This window comes from Brassica napus, chromosome A7 (assembly GCF_020379485.1).
Source record: "Brassica napus cultivar Da-Ae chromosome A7, Da-Ae, whole genome shotgun sequence".
Taxonomy (NCBI): domain Eukaryota; kingdom Viridiplantae; phylum Streptophyta; class Magnoliopsida; order Brassicales; family Brassicaceae; genus Brassica; species Brassica napus.
In genome coordinates, this window is record NC_063440.1 from 15,046,255 (window position 1) to 15,068,407 (window position 22,153).

At 35.9% G+C, this 22,153-nt stretch overlaps 1 protein-coding gene and 1 non-coding gene across 2 annotated transcripts; both read left to right on the plus strand.

The window, feature by feature from the left end:
* Window positions 1-6,246: 6,246 nt before the first annotated feature.
* On the plus strand, window positions 6,247-6,353 carry LOC125576845. The gene has a single exon (XR_007315268.1). It is a non-coding gene; the product is annotated as a small nucleolar RNA R71 (small nucleolar RNA).
* A 9,879-nt stretch (window positions 6,354-16,232) lies between these two features.
* Window positions 16,233-20,017, plus strand: LOC106352602 (putative cyclic nucleotide-gated ion channel 15). The gene is made up of 7 exons (XM_022713255.2): window positions 16,233-16,898; window positions 17,052-17,592; window positions 17,680-17,892; window positions 18,399-18,691; window positions 18,765-18,876; window positions 18,966-19,202; window positions 19,281-20,017. Exons 1-7 carry the CDS (start codon window positions 16,870-16,872, stop codon window positions 19,908-19,910), a joined length of 2,055 nt encoding a protein of 684 aa, XP_022568976.2. The 5' UTR covers window positions 16,233-16,869; the 3' UTR covers window positions 19,911-20,017.
* The last annotated feature ends 2,136 nt before the right edge of the window (window positions 20,018-22,153 follow it).

Consider the following 22,153-nt stretch of genomic DNA (forward strand, 5'->3'; position numbering starts at 1 on the left):
CATATCTCAGTTACATTGCTTTCTTTGGTAAAGAAATCTAGAACTTTGTTGGGTTAAGTAATCAGTTCAAGTATTTGGTTTTTAGTGTTAGATTAACCATCTAAATTACACTCTTCATGAAAATGTTTTAGATGTTGTTGGCCACATGAAGTTGGTCAATGGACAGACTCTTATTGAGCGTCCCACACTCGATGAAGTGAAGATCGATACCACTCGGCACATTATGGTTCATGTGCAATCGCATGAGTAAGTGTGTTCTTCTATTTTCAAGTCACCATTTCTCGGTAGTTACTAAATCCCTAAGAGCTTATTATTTGCAGCGGACCTGTCATGAAGCTCTATCTTTGGGACCAGGCTGCAGCAGACTTCTGCAAGAAGTTTAACTCATATGACAACACTCCCACGGTGCTTTTGGTCACAGCTGTTAACACCAAACGTCTCGGAGGTAATCAATTATCTCTTTGGACGCATATTTCATTGATAATTGTGACATGTTTTCAAAAAAGATAGTTTCAACGTTCGCTTACGTGATACTAAAAACATTTTATTATTCCATAAACGGTTTCTTATTTGTCATTGACATCTTCTTATTCCATAAACGTTTTCTAATTTATCATTGGTTGATTATTGTTAACTATTCCAAAACGTTTTGTTTTTTAACACTGGCCTTTAGTTTCTCACTCAATCATTTTTGATGTTTCTTCCGTTATTGAAAAGGTACCCTTGCACTGACCTCTATGTCTCCCACACGGGTTTTCATGGACTATGATGTCCAGCCAACCATAGATTATTTCAACTGGTATGTATCTCCGTCTTCAATATCTATTCTATACGGGTTCATGTGAAGCGCACAGTTAGATGTATTGTAGTGAATGACTGAATCAATGTTTTTTATTGTGTGTTAGGCTCGGCTCAAACCCGGAGATTGCTATGCAAGTAAGTGCAGACGTCGTCACCAAGCGTGAGACACTGACTATAGCAGATATATTCTCTTACATGAAGCAAGAATCTGCAAAGGTAAAAATAAAGCTATATACTTCTTACTCATTTTGAAACACTAAGATTTTAATATGAACTGCGTATAAACTGTCGCAGGATGCCTTTTTTGAGTGAACTGCTACAATCGATGATGTTGTTCATGGTTCAGCTTGGTACTATATTGCATGCAGTGGATGCCATGCTAAGGCTACCAAAGGTGCAATATCTTTGGTTTGTACAAACACGAAATGTGAGAAGATCAACACAGCTGGTGTTCCTCAGTATGGTCTCTTGCCTGAACATTTAATTACACTTTCCCTGGTATTTGCTTCTGCTTATTACATTGGTGACGTTTCCTTCTGAATCTTTCTTAACAGGTATCGTGCAAAGATATCTGTTTATGACAACAGTGACCAAGCTGTTTTTGTCCTACTTGGTGATGCTGGTCGTGTGTTGACCGGTGATGTTAGGAGTTTTCAAGGCTCCTAAGACAAATGTTGTAGTATAAATGATTGTCGAACCAGTTCTGAGGGATATCAAAGCACTGAGAATGCAAGTACTCACTTAATCTAAGTGCAACCAATGATTTAGATGGGTTTTAAACTATGACTAAAACTAGAAAGCAATAACAGAATGATACTTTCTTGACTAAAGGAAAAGAGAACTCATGGGCATAGGGATTAGACCTTGGGTGATCAAGTATCGAACTAAGGATGGCAAATGATCAATCAAACTATCAACCTTAAGCCTAGACACAATTCTAAGCAAGCTCTATGTCTAGATGAATGCTCATTTGCTAACATATCTCAAACATCAAATGTCTTTGGTTGAATAATATGAAAGCAATCATTACTAACAAGTCTATTAGCTATCTTAGCATCTTTAACAACAAATGTCTTTGGCAAAGTATACTAAAAGCCTAGGAGAGTTGTCTCGGGCATTTCATCGAACACCTTTCGGGTGAGAAATGCCTAAGGATCAACAACTGAGTGGCCAACTCAGAAGATGCATTATGATTACTCTACTAGCAAGGAAATATGAATGATCTACACTAAAACATCCTAGCTCTAACCTAATCACCCTTAATCTCCCTAACCCATGAATTCCAAAGGTGATTACTCACTAATCTCCATGATTCCTCTTAAACCCATATTGGATTTCAGATTAATCATGTAGAGAAATAGATAAGAAATCAACAATAACACAAGAACATAACAATCAAAATCCAAGAGATGAACTTCTCAAGAGAGTTCTTGTGTATTTCTCAATAGATCAAAAGATAAAAGATAATCTGCCTCTCGTGGCTACAAAAGATGTTTAAAACATAGGTTTTTGAAATGTAAAACGTGCATAATGAAATGACCAAAAGGCCCTTAAGTAAAACAGAAATCGAGCAGATAATAGGCGCGGAGCGACCTCGGCATGTCGCTCCGGCAAGTCGCTCCGGCCTTCGGGAGCGACCTCAGTGGGTCGCTCTGAGAGGTCGCTCCAGGCTTCGCTTCGTGTCGTCTCGCCATAGAGACGCGAGCGACCTCGGGGTGTCGCTTTGGGAGGTCGCTCCGAGAGGGGTGTGAGATGCGAGCGACTTCGTGGTGTCGCTCCGGGAGGTCGCTCCGGGCTCGTTCTCGCGTCTCCGAGTGATGAAACCGCGAGCGACTTCTCCCTGTCGCTCTGGTAAGGTCGCTCCAATAGGGAGGTCAGAGCGACTTGGTGGTGTCGCTCCGGACTGGTCGCTCCATGCCTTGCTCGCCCAATGACCACTCTAAACACTCCTTTTTGAGCTCCAAATGCACCCAAATGTCTCCAGAAACTCCATGTGGTACTCAAATACCTGATAGAGACATATGTATGCAAAATGCAACCTAAACATGTCTAAATCCTAATCTATATGATGAAAATGTTTATGAATGAATGGATAAAACAATGTAAATATGCAAGATATCAACTCCCCCAAACTTGTTCTTTTACTTGTCCACAAGTGAACTTTCTAGAACTCATAGGGAGAGAGGTTGAAGGTGGGAGCACATAGCCAAAAGAAACACAACTAGCACACTCTCTTATTACACTCTAGCTTCTCTAGGCCTATCTTAACTCTTTTTGTTCTTACACTCATCATCAAGCATCCACACATTCAAATCAACCAACTCTCACATTCATTAAGCACAAAACATCAGGTGAATTCTTGCAAATGGTCAGTTGGTCCAAGTCATTTGGTTGGGTAAGGGAAGGCTTTTATTCAAGTGATTCAAGAGGTTCAAAACATATGATCTTTAAGGTGGTTTACTCTCAAAACAAGTAGCCTTGACATTGCACATAATATATCTAAGAAAGGGACCAACTCATGCATACAATGCTCAATCTCCATTGTTCTATCCTTTTCCCAAACATACAATTACACAATCATTCCCAAATGTCAAACCCAAACTCACATCTCTCACCAAAAGATCCTAAGAACTTTAACTCCTTCTCTTTGAAATCTACAAGGGATTTTTTTCACAACCTCAAAACATTTCTTAGCTCCTAACAACTTTGCTAGCCCCCTTTTTCTTTTCTTTTTCTTTTTTTTTCTTCTCTTTTTTTTTTTCGTTTTTCTTTTTCCCTTTTCTTTTTTTTTAGGCTGGGGGCCAAGACTTTTCAAAACTTGAGCTAGAGGCTTCTATACTGGTCCCAATAAAACAATTCACTTAAGCACAAAGAGTCTATTCTTTTCCTTTTTCATTTCTCCCAAATCATAATCACAACACTCACCCCCACCTATAGCTAGACAATAGAGTGTCCAATCTAGCAAGAATGAAGATCAAGCATTGTCGTTCCCGATACTCTCAACATTATGCACATGTAAGACTTTCCGAAAAAGGCCTCACTCATCAAACAATGAAAGCTTAAAAGGAGGAAAAGGTTTTGGGAGTGGTCTACCACTAGAGTTTGTCAAAAAAGATTGGTATAAAAGATGTGACAACTCAAGTGTGTATAGCCATGACTCAGTACACAAGGGACCATGAGCAAGAAGCATTAAGTTCGTTCAGTTCAAATAAGGTTGTAGTTGGCTTCAAAGACTGAGTTTCAGCAATCAACAAGTTTCAGGAAGAGTTTTCAAGGCTCGAAACATACAAGTCTTTTTGAGAGGTGCAAAAGCTAGTCAAGTGCAACGTAGTGTTCTTTACAAGGCATTCAAAATCATTGCTCCCAATGCAAGTGAATGCAACCTATATGCTCTAGACTCTCCTAAAAATGCAAATGATGCAAACTAAATGATTGATTTTTTTTTTTTTATCTATGCAAATAGGTATGCCATGCATGACTCAATGAAACAACATCAAAGCAAACATGATCAAATACTTGGTACCTCCCCCAAACTTGAGTGACACAGTCTCTGTGTCGTCAAGTAGAGAGAGAGATACCGAAAAGAAGACTAATATGCAAAAATGAAATGGTATATACAAGGGAGTGTGGTGGGTTACCTTCTATAGGGAATGAGTAGAGGGAGATGCTCCCTCCTCGTCGTCCTCAGGTGGTAACTCTTCAAGGTGCTCATCAGCAGGAGTGCCCATCTCTTCAATGTAGAAGGCTTGCCCGAACACAGTTGGTTTCCTCATTTTCCTCTTGATGTCAAAGTGGAGGATGTTCTCTTTACCCAAATGGAGATCAATCGTGCCCTCCTTCACATTAACAATAGCTCCTGCTGTAGCTAAGAATGGCCTTCCTAGAATCAATGGATCTTGAGCCTCCTCACCCATCTCAAGCACCACAAAATCTGTAGGTATCTCATACCTTCCAATCTTCACAGGGAGGTCCTCTAAGATGCCCACAGGATACTTCACTGAACGATCAGCTAACACCAGAGAGAGTCTACACTTCTTGTACTGAGTGAATCCAAGCTTCTTTGCAACAGACAAAGGCATCAAGCTGACACTAGCTCCCAAATCGCAGAGACTTTTCTCAAATACCATAGGTCCAAGAGCACAAGGTAGTGTGAAGCTTCCTGGATCCTCTAATTTCTCTGGAACATCAAGCCTCTGGATGATGGCATTGCACTCATGGGTAAGAATCATCATGCCTTCCATCTCCTTCTTCTTTGCAGCTACAACATCTTTCAGGAAATTGTTGTATTGAGGAATCAACATGAAAGCATCGATGATGGGCATTGCAACCTGAGCTTCACTCATTTGCTTCTCAAACAGAGCTTTGTATTTCTCTAGCAGCTGCTTCTTGAATCTACCAGGGAATGGAAGTTTGGGTTCATAGGGAGGAGGAACAAAAGAACTTTCACTTGCTGGAGTAACAACTTCACCATCCTTTACTGTCTTCTTCTCCTCTCCAACCTTTCCTTTACCTTTGGCTTCCACTATCTTCTCCAAGATCTCGTCATTGATCTTCTCATCAACAATCACCACTTCATCATCTATGTTGATGGCAACCCCCTCACCTAGTTTCTCAGCATCCTTGGTGAGGGTTCTAGGAGGTAACTGCTTACCACTCCTAAGGGTGATAGCTTTGGCCTCCTTGGGATTTTGGTCAGACTTTCCAGGTAGAGATCCTTGCTGGCGATTCTGGTGAGTGTTCATGGAAGCAAATTGATTCTCTAAATTCCTGACTGTAGAAGCAAGGTGTGAGAATTTGTTGTTGAGCTCATTGTAGCTCCCATCAATCTTGGAATGAAGGTTCTTCAACTCATAACCAACTTGCTTCTCACTTCTAGTCTGAGACTCCAAGATTTGCTTCAGTAAGGTATCAGTGCTGCTCTCTTGAGGAGCAGAGGAACCAGACGAGGGGTTTTGCTGAGGCTGATAGCTGCCTTGCTGGTTGTTTCTTGGCGGATAGCCACTCTGTTGGTTGTTTGGATAGGATTTCTGTTGGTAGTTGTTGTACTGAAAGTTGGGCTCCTTTTTGTACCAGCTACCATTGTTGTTGATGAAACACAACTCCTCTTGACCTTCCAAACCCTCAACCTCATTGACAGCAAGTGGATCTTCCTGCTTGGAGTTACCAACAAACTTCAGCTGCTCTTGGGTTGCTTTTTCAGCAATGAGGAGGTCGATCTTGTCTTCCAAAGCTTTGATCTCTTTCCTCGTCTGCTTATCATCTGTTCTACTGCCTCTGTCGTGGTCTCCACTGTAGACTGCATCACTCTTTACCATGTTGTCAACCAGCTCTTCTGCATCCTCCTCAGTTCTCCCCAAGAAGAACCCATTGCTAGCTGTATCCAGTCTGGCTCTGTACTTAGGAAGAGCACCACGGTAGAATGTGCTCAGCAAGCTCTCCTTAGAAAAGCCATGGTGTGGGCATTGAGCTTGGTAGCCCTTGAATCTCTCCCAGGCTTCACTGAAGCCTTCCAAGTTCTTCTGTTGAAAGCTGGAAATCTCGTTTCTCAGCTTAGCAGTTCTTGAAGTAGAGAAGAACTTCTCCAAGAATGCTTTCTTGCAGTCATCCCAAGTGGTGATGGAGTCGCTGGGTAGAGACTTCTCCCACTGACGTGCCTTATCCCCCAAAGAGAAAGGGAATAGCTTGAGCTTTAAGGCATCTTCGGACACACCATTGGTTTTTGACAACCCACAGTAGCTGTCGAACCTGTCCAAGTGATCAAATGGATCCTCTAGAGCCAAGCCATGATACTTGTTGTTCTCGATCACGTTGAGGAGTCCTGATTTGATCTCAAAGTTGTTGGCTGCCACAGCGGGTGCTCGGATTCCCAATCTATGACCATGAATGTTGGGGCGGTCGTAAGTGCCAATGGGTCGAGCTGCTCGCTGTTGGTTTGTGGAACGTTGTTAGCTCCATTGACGCCGCATCATTTTGAGGTATGTCTCCATATCAGTGTCCAATCTCTGCAAGTGAGCCTGTTGCTCTTCTTCTCTTCTCTTTCTAGCACACTCTCTCTCTAAAGCTCTGATGTCTGCAGCTCTTGGAACTAGGTTTGATGGACCCCTGCTCCTCAAGTTCATACACCTGTAGATTAAAGGGAGGTGAAGAAGAATCAGTAACAAAAGAAAATAAAAATGACTTAGTCTCAAGCAAGTGACTAAATCTCAATGTTCAAATCTACTCAGAATTTGGCAACGGCGCCAATTTGATGTTAGGAGTTTTCAAGGCTCCTAAGACAAATGTTGTAGTATAAATGATTGTCGAACCAGTTCTGAGGGATATCAAAGCACTGAGAATGCAAGTACTCACTTAATCTAAGTGCAACCAATGATTTAGATGGGTTTTAAACTATGACTAAAACTAGAAAGCAATAACAGAATGATACTTTCTTGACTAAGGAAAAGAGAACTCATGGGCATAGGGATTAGACCTTGGGTGATCAAGTATCGAACTAAGGATGGCAAATGATCAATCAAACTATCAACCTTAAGCCTAGACACAATTCTAAGCAAGCTCTATGTCTAGATGAATGCTCATTTGCTAACATATCTCAAACATCAAATGTCTTTGGTTGAATAATATGAAAGCAATCATTACTAACAAGTCTATTAGCTATCTTAGCATCTTTAACAACAAATGTCTTTGGCAAAGTATACTAAAAGCCTAGGAGAGTTGTCTCGGGCATTTCATCGAACACCTTTCGGGTGAGAAATGCCTAAGGATCAACAACTGAGTGGCCAACTCAGAAGATGCATTATGATTACTCTACTAGCAAGGAAATATGAATGATCTACACTAAAACATCCTAGCTCTAACCTAATCACCCTTAATCTCCCTAACCCATGAATTCCAAAGGTGATTACTCACTAATCTCCATGATTCCTCTTAAACCCATATTGGATTTCAGATTAATCATGTAGAGAAATAGATAAGAAATCAACAATAACACAAGAACATAACAATCAAAATCCAAGAGATGAACTTCTCAAGAGAGTTCTTGTGTATTTCTCAATAGATCAAAAGATAAAAGATAATCTGCCTCTCGTGGCTACAAAAGATGTTTAAAACATAGGTTTTTGAAATGTAAAAACGTGCATAATGAAATGACCAAAAGGCCCTTAAGTAAAACAGAAATCGAGCAGATAATAGGCGCGGAGCGACCTCGGCATGTCGCTCCGGCAAGTCGCTCCGGCCTTCGGGAGCGACCTCAGTGGGTCGCTCTGAGAGGTCGCTCCAGGCTTCGCTTCGTGTCGTCTCGCCATAGAGACGCGAGCGACCTCGGGGTGTCGCTTTGGGAGGTCGCTCCGAGAGGGGTGTGAGATGCGAGCGACTTCGTGGTGTCGCTCCGGGAGGTCGCTCCGGGCTCGTTCTCGCGTCTCCGAGTGATGAAACCGCGAGCGACTTCTCCCTGTCGCTCTGGTAAGGTCGCTCCAATAGGGAGGTCAGAGCGACTTGGTGGTGTCGCTCCGGACTGGTCGCTCCATGCCTTGCTCGCCCAATGACCACTCTAAACACTCCTTTTTGAGCTCCAAATGCACCCAAATGTCTCCAGAAACTCCATGTGGTACTCAAATACCTGATAGAGACATATGTACGCAAAATGCAACCTAAACATGTCTAAATTCTAATCTATATGATGAAAATGTTTATGAATGAATGGATAAAACAATGTAAATATGCAAGATATCAACCGGTAGGCACGCATCAGATTTAGTTAGCAGCTACTTTGAGGTAAATATTTATCATATAATTTCATCTCACACTGTTCTTCTCAAATATAGGCTAATGAGAGCGAAGGAGATGACCATGAGGTGCCTGTCCCAGAAGCTCTAATCAGCACCATCGGACAGACACATAAGTTTTGTGTGAAAGTTACAGAGCACAACTTCTCTGGCAGTACCCGAGCCATAACTGTCACCAGGATCCTCTCTCTAGACAAACCACCACCCACAGAAGCCTCTGTTGGAAGCAAAATTGCTGCCACGTCCAGGGAGACAGTGCAGACTGGGAATGAAGTTTGTGAGCCTTCCAAAACCCCTGGTGATTCTGCAGATGAGGAGAGTAAGAGGACGTTTGACTACAATGCTGATCCAGAGAAAGCTAAACGCCAAAGACGTGATGATTAAGCTTCGGTTCATGGATGTTTTAGTCTTTGCTTTATAGTTCAAGTATTGACTTGGTCTTTTTAAAGTTTGCTTCAGTTTGAGTACTATTTTGGTTTATCTAAAGACAATGCGTTGTTTCTTTCCCTTTCAGACTTTGTCATTCAATCATTTGAACTACTTTTTTTATAATCACTTCTGTCTCTTTCTATATTTATGTATACTGAAACTTTCTTTAAATCTGCTTGACTAATCTGGTTGTTTGCTATACTTTGTCTTCTAATCGTTTGAACTGTCTTTTTGGTTTTGTTTGTAAAATTATTGTTTGATTGAATAATGACTGTGCCTCACTTTTTTTTTAATTATAGTAACTCAGTTTCAACGTACCTTAACTATTGTTTACTGTTTGCTTTACTTATATTATATAAGTAATATATAATAAAGTTTCGCAATGACCTTAAACAACTCATCAAGCTCTGAACAATGGCAACCATTCCCTTTCATAACCACCTTCTCCCTAAGCCGGCCTTCTAATCAGCTCACCATAATTTGCCGGGGGATGTTGGCCGGCGATATAAAGAAGTTAAAGAATCAAAGAGTTTGAAAAACGTGTATAAAGATCAAGAGTTTAAATAATACACGACTCACAAAATTTTCCAAGATTGCATGATTACAAATATGGTAAGGAATCCCATGTTAACGTAAAATTTTCATCTAAAAAGGAAAGTCATATATTTCATTAAACAAGCAATACCAATCTTTGACTATTCATTTCAAAGAGAAAAGAAAAATACTTAAAAACAAACTCACCCAAAAAAAATCATCCTTCTCTTCCGTAGAAAATAAGATTTCTTAGGCAAAGTCTTTCTCTCCCAAAAACTCATCTGTATCTTCGTTACGTCAATAAACCATACCCGTGCTCACGTGTTGCTTTCTACCTTCAGGAATGAGTTCGTTGTGGGGATCGCTTCTCAACACTATGGATAACCCACCTACTGATCAGCCCAACAAAGCTTCAGGTAAATACATAATCTTCTGTCTCCTTAGAAGGATCCAACAATTATGTTTTTCTTTTTTTTTGGGGTTTCTGTTTCTTAGTGGTCAAGGAATTGAAATATTCAATCCAAATAAAAAATAAATAAAGACTTCATAAGCCTTAAAGAATCAATAAAGTGATATGAAGCTAATGGATGATTAAGTGCACTAACAAACATATAAACTAAACCCCATATAGAAACCAAACTAACGAATCCGAGAAAATAGAGCTTTGTAATATACAACATTAGCAACGCAAAAACTTATCTTTGAGGCGAGAAGACATGAAGAATAAGAATTAATATGAATTAATTCCAAATTAACATATAAAGTTCCAAATTAATTTTTTAACTCAAAATCCTTCAAATAAGAATTTGTCAAAAAAAAAAAATATTAATATGAAAAGAAGTTGTACACACTAAATATTTATTTGAAACAAAAAAACTCAATATACTAATTCAAAATTTTTAACTAAAAAAAAACATATAAACTTAGCTTCTGCTCACTAACAAACATATAAATTTAGCTTCTGCTCACTCAACATATAAAGTTCCAAATTGATTTTTTAACTCAAAATCCTTCAAATAAGAATTTGTCAAAAAAAAAAATATTAATATGAAAAGAAGTTGTACACACTAAATATTTATTTGAAACAAAAAAACTCAATATACTAATTCAAAATTTTTTTTGAAAAGAAGAATTAATTTCATTCTGATCTCGAGATCATATCTGTAAAATATTATTTATATATTTTTCTGTAATTATTAAATATCATAGACAACTACATATATATGGAAAATAAAAGAACATTTCAGTAATACTAATTTATTTCTGAAAATATATCCCTGTGTGTAATAATTGTAGTTGGAAATACATGTATCTTATTTCAATTTATTGTTTTGTTTGTAAAGTTCTAAAGAACGTATGCCCTTAATTAAAATCGCATGTTTTACAGTTTCATCTTACATGCAACACATTCCTCAAAGAATCCACCAACTTCAAGAAGGGATTTCAGTGCGTCCTATCACGGTATGTATAAGAAAGGTTTGGGACATCAGAAAACACCAAACAGATAATACTCAAATTTGCATCGGCTTCCTGTGCTACCACCACCACGTAAGCCTTTTATTAACTTTAACATATACATATATATATATATATATATATATATATATATATATATATATATATATATATGCATTTTCCAATCCACCATATTTGATTTAAGTATTATCTGTTTTAGCATCCTACAAAACGAGAAGGATAGGAAATTTAAAGTTGTTATCATCACAAGCATAATTCATAAACTTTCCCAAGGTAAATAGTTTTATTAAACACATCAAAAAAAATACAAATCTAAATTTTTTTTATCAACATAATAATAAAATCTAATATTTTCCAGGCAAACTACTACTCCGTTCATCACCAGCAACCAATTTCTACTTCAACAAATCAATTGATTACATAAAGCATTTCAAAAGGCGAATAAGAGATTATGCGAGAACATGCAGCAAAAAGTGATTTTAATTCATGCATCATTCAGATTATTATTCTCTTTTTCACAGAACTTGATACCTAGATTTATTTACATTTTAAACTATTTTATCATTGTTTTTATGTAAATCTCTAATTCTATATAAAATCTAAAACTTAACTTCTGTTTTTCAATCTTTGTTAAGCAATTTAAATATATAGAAAACAAATTAAAAAGACATAATCCGCGCGTAGCGCGGACAAAGCATCTAGTACTATTTAAGAATTTGTTCAACATAGTTAAAGGCCGGAAGAGCAATAAAGGGATATGTATTCTCAATAGTGCCGTGCCAAGTAAAGAAATTTGGATACATTCGCTTATGTCAAAAAAACTTTGTAGAAGATTTACAGAGCATCATTTTGTTTACACACTAAATCATTGACATTATACATTTATACTCCTCACTTATTCTCTAAATTATGAATTAAATGTTAATTATGGCAATTATTTATGTATCCTAATTTTTTTATTTTTTTTGTGTTTATACATATGTTCATCTTTTTTAGTTTGCCATAATAATTCATTTTTCTTCATCTCTTATATCTAATTTGTGTAACGCCAGCTATAAAGCGACAAACAACCGTCTAGCTAAGAAGTACTAAACAAGGACGAGACTTCAAAAAAGACTCATGGGAAAATACAAAGAACTATTCAGACCACACCGAACAAACCAGCACTAGGATACGAGACATGAAGAGGAACAAATCAGAATCGACCTGCCCCGGTGCTAAAAAGCCACTGGAGCCGAACACCTACAAGAGGACGAGGGAAGCTTAAGGGTTTAGAGGTTAGACCGTTAGAGCGCTAGTCTTACTAATCTAATCTATCTGCATAAACATATGCTTTGTTTATATTTTTTTATCGTCATATAAATTTGAATAGTGAGAAATAATAATTGAATAGTAACATCTTTGGATAATCGAAGAAAGAGAAGGTGGGGGATGATATGTGATCTCAATCAAGAAAAGCCCATATGGCGTGTTCCCGTGGCCTCGCCACACCAAACCCCATTTATTCCAAATGAAACCTGCAATTAATTGCCAACCCAAGCTTTGTCTATTAATGTATTTTTGCCCTTAATGAAAATGAGCAAAAAAAAAATGAAGATATATGCATAAAAATAATGTATATTTTGGTATAGTATCTTCCTATATGCTGACAAAAAAAAACAATTCATAATTATTTTTGCAAGCTGTTCAGTTTTTGTTTATTTTCCTAAGACCTAATATTAAGAAAATGCACACGAAGTTATGCATTATGAAGAAACATAAATGCCGTTAACTAGAATTCAAAACTGATAAACATATATGTTAATGTTTATTAATTCAGTGCCAATATATATTATAAAAGAATGCATTTTCTTTAATTTCTATTCATTATTAATATGTATATTTGTGAATTTCACAATACCATGAATTCAAACTGCAAAATTGCATGTTTAAGTATTACTACCAAGTAGTGGAAGTTTATTCCAACTTGTTTCTAGTTTTAAGAATTTGTCCTTTTGCTCAAAGATAACCTTTCGAGACTACATTGACCTATTTTATACCTACTTACAAACATAAAGAAACACAAATTGTCGTCCGTAGTATATATTTTGAGGGATGTTTGGTAATTCTTTAATTATTTTTTGACACGTTAATAAAGTAACTTAAGAGATACATTGGTGCAATTAAAGCAATCTAAGCCGATGAGGAAATGCGTCGAGATTTGTGAACAGTTTGCCTAAATTTTAAGCTTATCACTTAGATATAGTGTCAGATAAATACCCTTAATTTGAATAGAAGACAAGGCGACAATGCAAATATAATATAACACTTACGCGAGTAAATAACGCAGTGGGGGTAACTTAAAAAAATTATTAAAACATCATCAAATGAACGAATGTGTTATGTACCAAGGTTGATGATAACATCTCAACAGAATCGTCGTCCATAAAAGCAATTAGATCACATATTCCAGTGAAATAATCGTTTAGATTAAAAAGAAAAAGAATTAACAAATGAAAACAAGTAAGAACCAAGATTTTGAAGTTAAATGGATGAATCATGAATTTAATGTTTATAAAGTAGACTGTCTCAACTGGAGAACAATTTCACACACAACACAAGTCGTATAACCGGAGGTTGTTTTGTTTCCTCACTTCAAAATGCAAGAAAGTATGTATTTTAAGCTATATTAGAGATTGACATGCACGTCCGTACGGATATTAATTTTAACTTTTTTAAAAAAATAAATTGTTATCTTTTTCATCATTAGTGTTATATATTTTTATAATATTTTAGGTTCTTGTTCAATCAGAATTGGATTCAAATCAAATCGGATAATATGGTCACTTTTGGCTATTTGGTTATTTATAGATTATTTTTAGCTTGAATTCAAAATATCCGAACCAAATCGGTTACTCGGTTAGTATGGTTACTTTTGGTACAAATATCCAAACTTGTTTTGGATACATTAGTTTTGGATATTTTAAAGTTTCTACACATCAAAACTGAATCCATCCATATTTGGAGGACTCGGCTCGAAACCCACCCAAAATTTTATAATATCTGGTGGGAGCTTAATTTCCAAACTCAATACCCGAAAGAAACAACTCGTACCTAAATAGGTACCCAAATGTCTATGTCTAACTGATAGTAAACAAATAAAAAGAACTCTTTGTTAACCAATTTGGATTCTTATCACAAATAGAACAATTTTATTCAATCAAGTCAAATTATTATGATTAAGATGTAAATAAATATTGTCGAAATATTATAGTAAAGATAATTAATGAAGTAGCTAAAAAAATAAATAAAGAATGTAAAAGATAAAATAAAAATACTTCAAAATATTTAAATTTTGTTTTGTAATTTTCTATTAAATAATGTCGAATTATTTAGAAAAACAATAAATGAACTGGTTAAAATTAATTAAAAATAGAATAAATATCTGTAAAAAATCACTTGAAAATATGAAAGTATTGTTTTGTACTTCACTTTTAAAAGAATATATTTTAATAGAATAGATTCCTCGTATTTAATATAGATATAGAATAGGATCTAATTTCTCGATCTGAAGGTGTTGCATTTTTTTATAGATTTTATACATTAAATTTTTTAAATTAAAATTCATTAATCCGCAAGCCAAGGAATAATTTTTGAAATTTGTAAATGACTGATATTAATAGTTAATAGCTAATATTATAATTGTTTTTGTTAGTTTTTAATGTATATATATATATATATATGTGCGTGTGTGTGTGATATATGGATCTGTATTGTTTGTATGAATCAAGCACAACCAAAAATATATACGTATGAACAAATCGATTTGATGTATATAGATTTTGTTTGTTTGTAAAAGATTGAAAAATCGATTAATGTACAAAAATAACTAAATTAAACCATACATTGCTTTGTATATAGGGTATATCGGTAAGAGGTGAGGAAGAAAAGAAGATAAATTGTTGTTGTTTATTATTAAAGAAAGAATTGTGTATACAAATGAAAGCATAAAGCTATGTATATCAATGATTGTATGCTGAACATTGAAATGGGGGAATAAGAAATGTCCGTATATGATAGGATTATAGTAAATAATTTTGGCGTTTTTTAGTTAATAACAAATTTAGAATAATGCATTAATTCAATAGTAAAACTGCAAAAGACAAAGGAAACATAAATATAGGTTCAATTAATACATCAGTGGCATTGTAGTGTAAATAACTTATAAAACTAAAAAGTAATTTATATTTATAATTCTGTTTTAATAAATTAGATTACCGCTCTGAAACAAGATATCCAAGAGAAACATAGACAGCATAGTTTAAGAGTGAAGATGAAAAATAGTAAAAATATGTTTGAACACAAAAAGAGAGAAAATATATTAAGAAACTTGAAAGTCAAATGTAGTCCATGCAGGAACTGGTACAGAACACATGGTCGGATTCCAAAATGAGTCAACTCCTCGGATCTTACAAACCTTACCAATCTAATTAAGTGGGAAGTGTCTGTATATTACTACTATACATAATACTTATCTCAATAACTCGTAAATAAATATATTTTTCATTCAGTGTTTAATTTAACAAATATTCTATCCCAAATAAAGTCAATACGCAAATACTGAAGGAGTAATGAGTTTAGTTTACCCGCCCCCGCCCCCCTACTTAAGTGATAAAGATATAATACCATTTTGATGGTTAGTAATCACAAAAACTGGAAGATTAGTAGTCTAATCAACTATAGTTATTGATTTTATCAGCTATAGTTGTTGGTTTATGATTATTGATATCTGGGAGGAAATAAATAATAACGTTTATTGAATTATCTTTGTTAAAAACGTTAACCAATAACTATCAATCAACTTTGGTGAACAAAAAGTTCGATTTTACACGTCTGTCAACTTGTTTGAATCTCCTTAACATTTTTTACCAAAAAAAAAACTTGTTTGAATCTCAAAAACAATAACTCGTACTTTTTTAATTCAACAAAAATTGCAACTTGTTTGTTTTCTTTATCATGGTCTGGCCTTGTACTTTATGTAAATAACTAAAGCCACAATAGCTACTTTAAATGGTATTTATAAATTATAATCATATATCATCCGTACAAGAAAAAGTTGCACTTTGTCCACACCAATACAGTGGAAACGAACACTATATTCAAGTAAAACTCGCTCTCAAATACGAAGCTAAAGTTATCAATCTTTGTCTGAAGACGAACACGCCCAAGAAAAGAAGAAAACAAATCTGCACAAAGCATTGATGAACGAAGAACACTTCACGTTTCAGTGAGTCTCTTTTTTTTTTCTCCACCTCTGAATGTCCTTTTTGCTCACATTTTCGTTGTTGTGGTCCTACTTGGTATTCTTACAGCTGTTTCGTTTTGTGTTGTGTTATGTCGGTGCCTTAATTTCAACTTCCTTTTTTAGTTTTCACATGTCGACATTTTTTTCCCCGTAAAATAAGTCTATACTCTGTTGCAGGGTTTTGCGGTCTTGTTTTGCTTGTTACCTAAGCGACTCAAAAACTTTTCCCCTGTTTTCTTGCTCACTAGTCGTTCATTTCTGAAACAGTTTCACATCTCATGGGTTTCCTCTTTTAATCACACAAAGCTCGTCTTCTTGCTCATCATTACTCGATACTATTAGATCTTTTGTGTACAGTTGTATATACAAACAAAAGTGTCTGTCTGATCCCAAAATATGGGTTTAGTTCTCTTCCCTATTTTTCTGGAAATTTAATGTCCCCAAGTTGATATTCTTGTGGCATAATGGGTTTTTCTTCATTGATAAAGTAAAGCTTCTTGATTCACGGTTCATTACACCTGTAAAGTTTTGAGACTTCTCGTGTTGTTAAAGAGAAAAAAAGCAATGGGTTATGGTAACTCAAGATCTGTGAGGTTAGTACTTGTCAATAAGACTGACTCTTGTTCAATATCATATGAATCTATTACAAAAAAGTAAATATATATAAATTTTTTTTTAAAAAAAAAACATCATATGAATTTCTTTCTTCTTTCCTAAAACTGTACATTTTCTTTTGATGTTTATAGATTTGAAGAAGATTCAGAAGTAACAAAGCCACAAGCTGTACATGAAGAAACTGCGGTAAAGCTCAAGTTCAAAATCAATGGAGCTCAAATCTCTCCTAGAAAAAATGTAAAGAAGATGACTAGAGGGAAGTCTTTTAAAGATAAAGTACTCTCCAGAGTGTTCACTGAGGATCTTGGGAGAGTTAAAAACAAAATCCTCGATCCTCGTGGACAGACAATAAGAAAATGGAACAAACTCTTTCTCATAGCATGTTTGGTTTCTCTGTTCGTGGATCCTCTGTTTTTCTTCTTACCGGTCATGAGAAAAGAGGCTTGTATCACCATTGGAATCAGACTCGAAGTTGTTCTCACAGTTATTAGATCTTTGGCTGATGCTTTCTACATCGCTCAGATTGTTATACGGTTTAGAACGGCTTACATCGCCCCTTCTTCTCGTGTATTCGGTAGAGGAGAGCTTGTGATTGATTCAAGAAAGATTGCTTGGAGGTATCTCAACAAAAGCTTCTGGATTCATTTGGTTGCTGCTTTGCCTTTACCTCAGGTATAATGATTCTTATGTATCTTCCAGCTTTTAAGTGATTCATGATATATTCAACCCTTGAGTAATCTTTGTTGTTACATTTTTCAGGTGTTGATTTGGATCGTAATACCAAATCTAAGAGGCTCACCAATGACAAACACCAAGAACACTCTTAGATTCATCATCATATTCCAGTATGTTCCAAGGATGTTCCTTATATTCCCTCTCTCTCGCCAGATCATTAAAGCCACTGGTGTTGTAACTGAGACTGCTTGGGCAGGAGCCGCCTACAACCTCATGCTATATATGCTAGCAAGCCATGTAAGTGGCTCAACTCTTAGCTAAAATCTCTATTATATTTAGCCTAGGACTGAAGATAGTAGATAAACAGAACTTTGTGAGAGATGTATTAAATTATTAATAGAGTGGTTATATATTAGTGGTTATATATTCTCTCTATTTCATATCAATTACCGTTGTATAGTAAATTTTTCGTTACAAAATAAATGTTATTTAAAATTTTTAACGCAAAATTCTTTGACTTTATTCTCCAATTTATTTTTCTATTGGTTGAAGTATGGTTTGGCGTATAGGTAATGGTGCTTTTATCTAGAAAATATACAAAATTAAATGTATTTTTAATATGTGTGTACAAATCTAAAACAACATTTAAAATGAAACGGAGGGAGTATATATATTATCTGGCCCTTAAATGATTATGTTTGATAATTGTTTCAAGGTCCATAAATCTCAGAGACTATATAAGGGGTTTATAAGATTTGGTTAGGAGTTGAGTGTCTCTCATCAGTCAAGTCTATTCATTCCAGGTTTTAGGTGCTTGTTGGTACTTGCTTGCAGTTGAGAGGCAAGAGGCTTGCTGGAGACATGCTTGCAACATCGAGAAACCGATTTGTCAATACAGATTCTTCGAATGCAGAAGGCTGGAAGATCCTCAAAGGAACTCTTGGTTTGAATGGAGCAACATAACAACTATATGCAAACCTGGAACTAGGTTTTACGAGTTTGGTATATACGGAGATGCAGTAACTTCAACTGTTACTTCATCAAACTTCATAAGCAAGTACTTCTACTGTCTCTGGTGGGGACTGAAGAACCTCAGGTGAGATTCAGACACCATTATAGTATAGTTTAACCACCATTTTAGACATTAACTTGCCTTTGTTCTTCTTCAGTTCCTTGGGACAAAATCTATCCACGAGCACTTACGTTGGTGAGATTATCTTCGCTGTTGTCATGGCGACTCTAGGGCTTGTTCTCTTTGCCTTGCTTATTGGAAATATGCAAGTGAGAGAATCAAAACCTAAGGATTACTTGTGACACACGTCATATAGTTCTCTAATCATGAAGAGTCTAAAATTTTCACTTTCTTGCAGACATATTTACAGTCGACAACCATGAGACTTGAAGAATGGAGGATAAGGAGGACAGATACAGAGCAATGGATGCACCATAGGCAGCTTCCTCCAGAGCTAAGACAAGCCGTGAGAAAATATGATCAATACAAGTGGTTAGCCACAAGAGGAGTCGATGAAGAAGCTTTATTGATAAGTCTTCCTCTTGATCTCCGAAGAGATATCAAACGCCATCTATGTTTTGATCTTGTTCGACGTGTAAGCCTACTTCATTCTTCATCTCCTTAGTTTCTCAACTTCTTGGTTTTCTCTGAGATTTCTTGCTCCGCACGTTAGGTTCCGCTGTTCGATCAAATGGACGAAAGAATGCTTGACGCGATCAGCGAGAGGCTAAAACCGGCATTATTCACTGAAGGTACGTTTCTTGTGAGAGAAGGCGACCCGGTCAATGAAATGCTCTTCATAATCAGAGGCCATCTTGATTCTTACACAACAAATGGAGGCAGAACCGGGTTCTTCAACTCTTGTCTCATAGGACCAGGAGATTTTTGCGGTGAGGAGTTGCTTACCTGGGCGTTAGATCCACGTCCCGTTGTGATCTTACCGTCTTCCACCCGCACCGTCAAAGCCATTTACGAAGTTGAAGCGTTTGCTTTGAGAGCTGATGATTTGAAGTTCGTGGCTACACAGTTTAGGAGATTACATAGTAAGCAGTTGAAACATAAGTTTAGGTTTTACTCTCATCAATGGAGAACTTGGGCGGCTTGTTTCATACAGGCTGCTTGGAGACGGCACAAGAAGAGGAAGTATGCGACTGAGCTGAGGGTTAAAGAGGAGTTTCAATGTATGTTTGAGACGGCCTCGATGGTTAGGCTAAACAGTGGGAAGTTTACTCGTAGTGGGTCGGATTCTGGTATGGTATCTTCGATTCAGAAACCAGTAGAACCGGATTTTTCTAGTGAATGAAATTGATATATGATTTGCTTTGGAATTTTTTTTTTTGTATAATTAATGTGTATTATTTAACTGTAACTCTTTTAATCGTTTGAAAATGTTATTAAGTTGTTTGAGCACCTAAGGTGAGATATGTCGAGCAATGCTGTTTGCTTTCAGGTTTTCTTGTTCAATTTGACAATTAACAAGATCCTCTCGTATCATTGGGTTATATGCTTAGTATGTTGGGATTGTAAAATTCCATGTCCAACTCTATCTTATATTATTAGTACGATATTGTCCACTTTGGGCTGGCCCGCATGGATTTACTTTTGGTTTCCTTCCCAAAAGGCCTCGTACTATTAGAGTTGGACTTCTCTTTATATATTAGACTTTCCTTTGTCAAATATCCGATGTGGGACTTAACTTGTTATCTCACATTCTTCCCTTCAAGCTAAGGACCACATTCATCTCATATGTTTCCTTCGGCGAATCATCTTCGGCACCACCTTGTACCAGTAATCGCAGGGCTTTCTTTGAGAATGTTTTTTTCCCACTACACATCACAGGTTCCATGATCTTCTGACGTTTCTACAACATACTTTCTCTTTCTTCTTCTACCCGTTCTTACTTAAAAGGTATTTTAGTCTTCTTGCATCTCTTTGTCAAACCTGGCTCTGATACCAATTGTTGGGATTGTGAAATCCCATGTCCAACTCTATCTTATCTTATTAGTACGATATTGTCCACTTTGGGCTGGCCCGCATGGATTTACTTTTGGTTTTCTTCCTAAAAGGCCTCGTACTATTAGAGTTGGACTTCTCTTTATATATTAGACTTTCCTTTGTCAAATATCCGATGTGGGACTTAACTTGTTATCTCACATAGTACAAGTGCGATTAGCTTGGCCATACTTCAACCTTAGGTAGTGCTTCAAGAAAAATCTTCCGAGTCCACCACAATTATGACATCATTAGGATGTAAATCTTGGCAGCTTTGAAGCGCACATTTCCCACATCTTAGTTCTGCAATGGTTCTATTTGGCTAGCATGTAAAACCGTCCCTAGCATGAATAGAACGCACCATTACTATCTCTAGCAAGCAAGGCTCCACCTAAATTTATAACTTTTTAAATTATATTTTTTTCCAGCAATTCAATGTCGGATATATAAACACTAAATTTTTAGAAAATGAGAAAATGAGCTTAACTGGTCTGTCAAATAAAGAGGAATAGTAATAAAATATCTGAATAATTGTTAGTGGAATAAACTTAACGAAATAATTGTGTTCAGCATAAACACAACACACACACCCCTAAGCTGAACGAGATCTGTTAAAAGATCATAAGAAAATGATAATTTTCTTGGAGACTACGGATGATATCACATGAAGATATGGAAGCACACGGAAGATACTTGCTACGAAGCTGCACCCGAGTTTGTGGAAGCATAGTTTCTTTTTGAAAGAGCTATTGTAACCTAAACAAATCAGTTGTAACCACTATATGTACCTCAACGCCTGCACTTCCTCAGAACTGCCCCTAGTAACTGCACTTGGAAGATGTTTTTCTTTTGGTAGAATACCCAAAATAAGCATTAAAAATATAAAAGTTTTTTTTTGGTAAAATGTTAAATTTATAAAATATAAAAGTTGTCATAAAATCATGTCCATAAAAATTAATGAAAAAACTGTAGACAATAAGGCTATTTTGTCTTACGGCATATCTAACTAATCAATTAAGAGTCTTTCACTTGTTGATTCATGTCACTGGATGCAAGATCAAATAAATTATGCAATAGCTTGAGATAGATGCCACAAACATCCCCTATATTAATAGAAAAAGATTTAAAAAGTTGAAACTTTAAATTTGTATTAATTAAAAAAAAGTTTTGTTTAGGTGTCACTTAATTATGATATTAATTTGGCTTACGTAGCAACATAAGAATCAATTGAAAAATTAGTAAGTTCAAAATCCAATCGCTAAGAAAAATTATATTTATCCAAACATAAATATATATGATATGATAAACTTAATACTCGACGATCTCATTAAATTAATACTCGGCGATCTCATTAAATAAGATTTTTTAAATGGTTCAAAGTTGATTTATATTGTGATCCAACATAATACTTTTTTTAAAGTGTAAGGTATACTCTTAGTATGTTTTATTTGGAAAGCAATTAAAATCAAAGTTTGTTATATATTATGGCCTAAGTATTGCATAATTTTGCTATAAATCGAAACTAATGATTTTTTAAGTGTTTTTTTATTAATA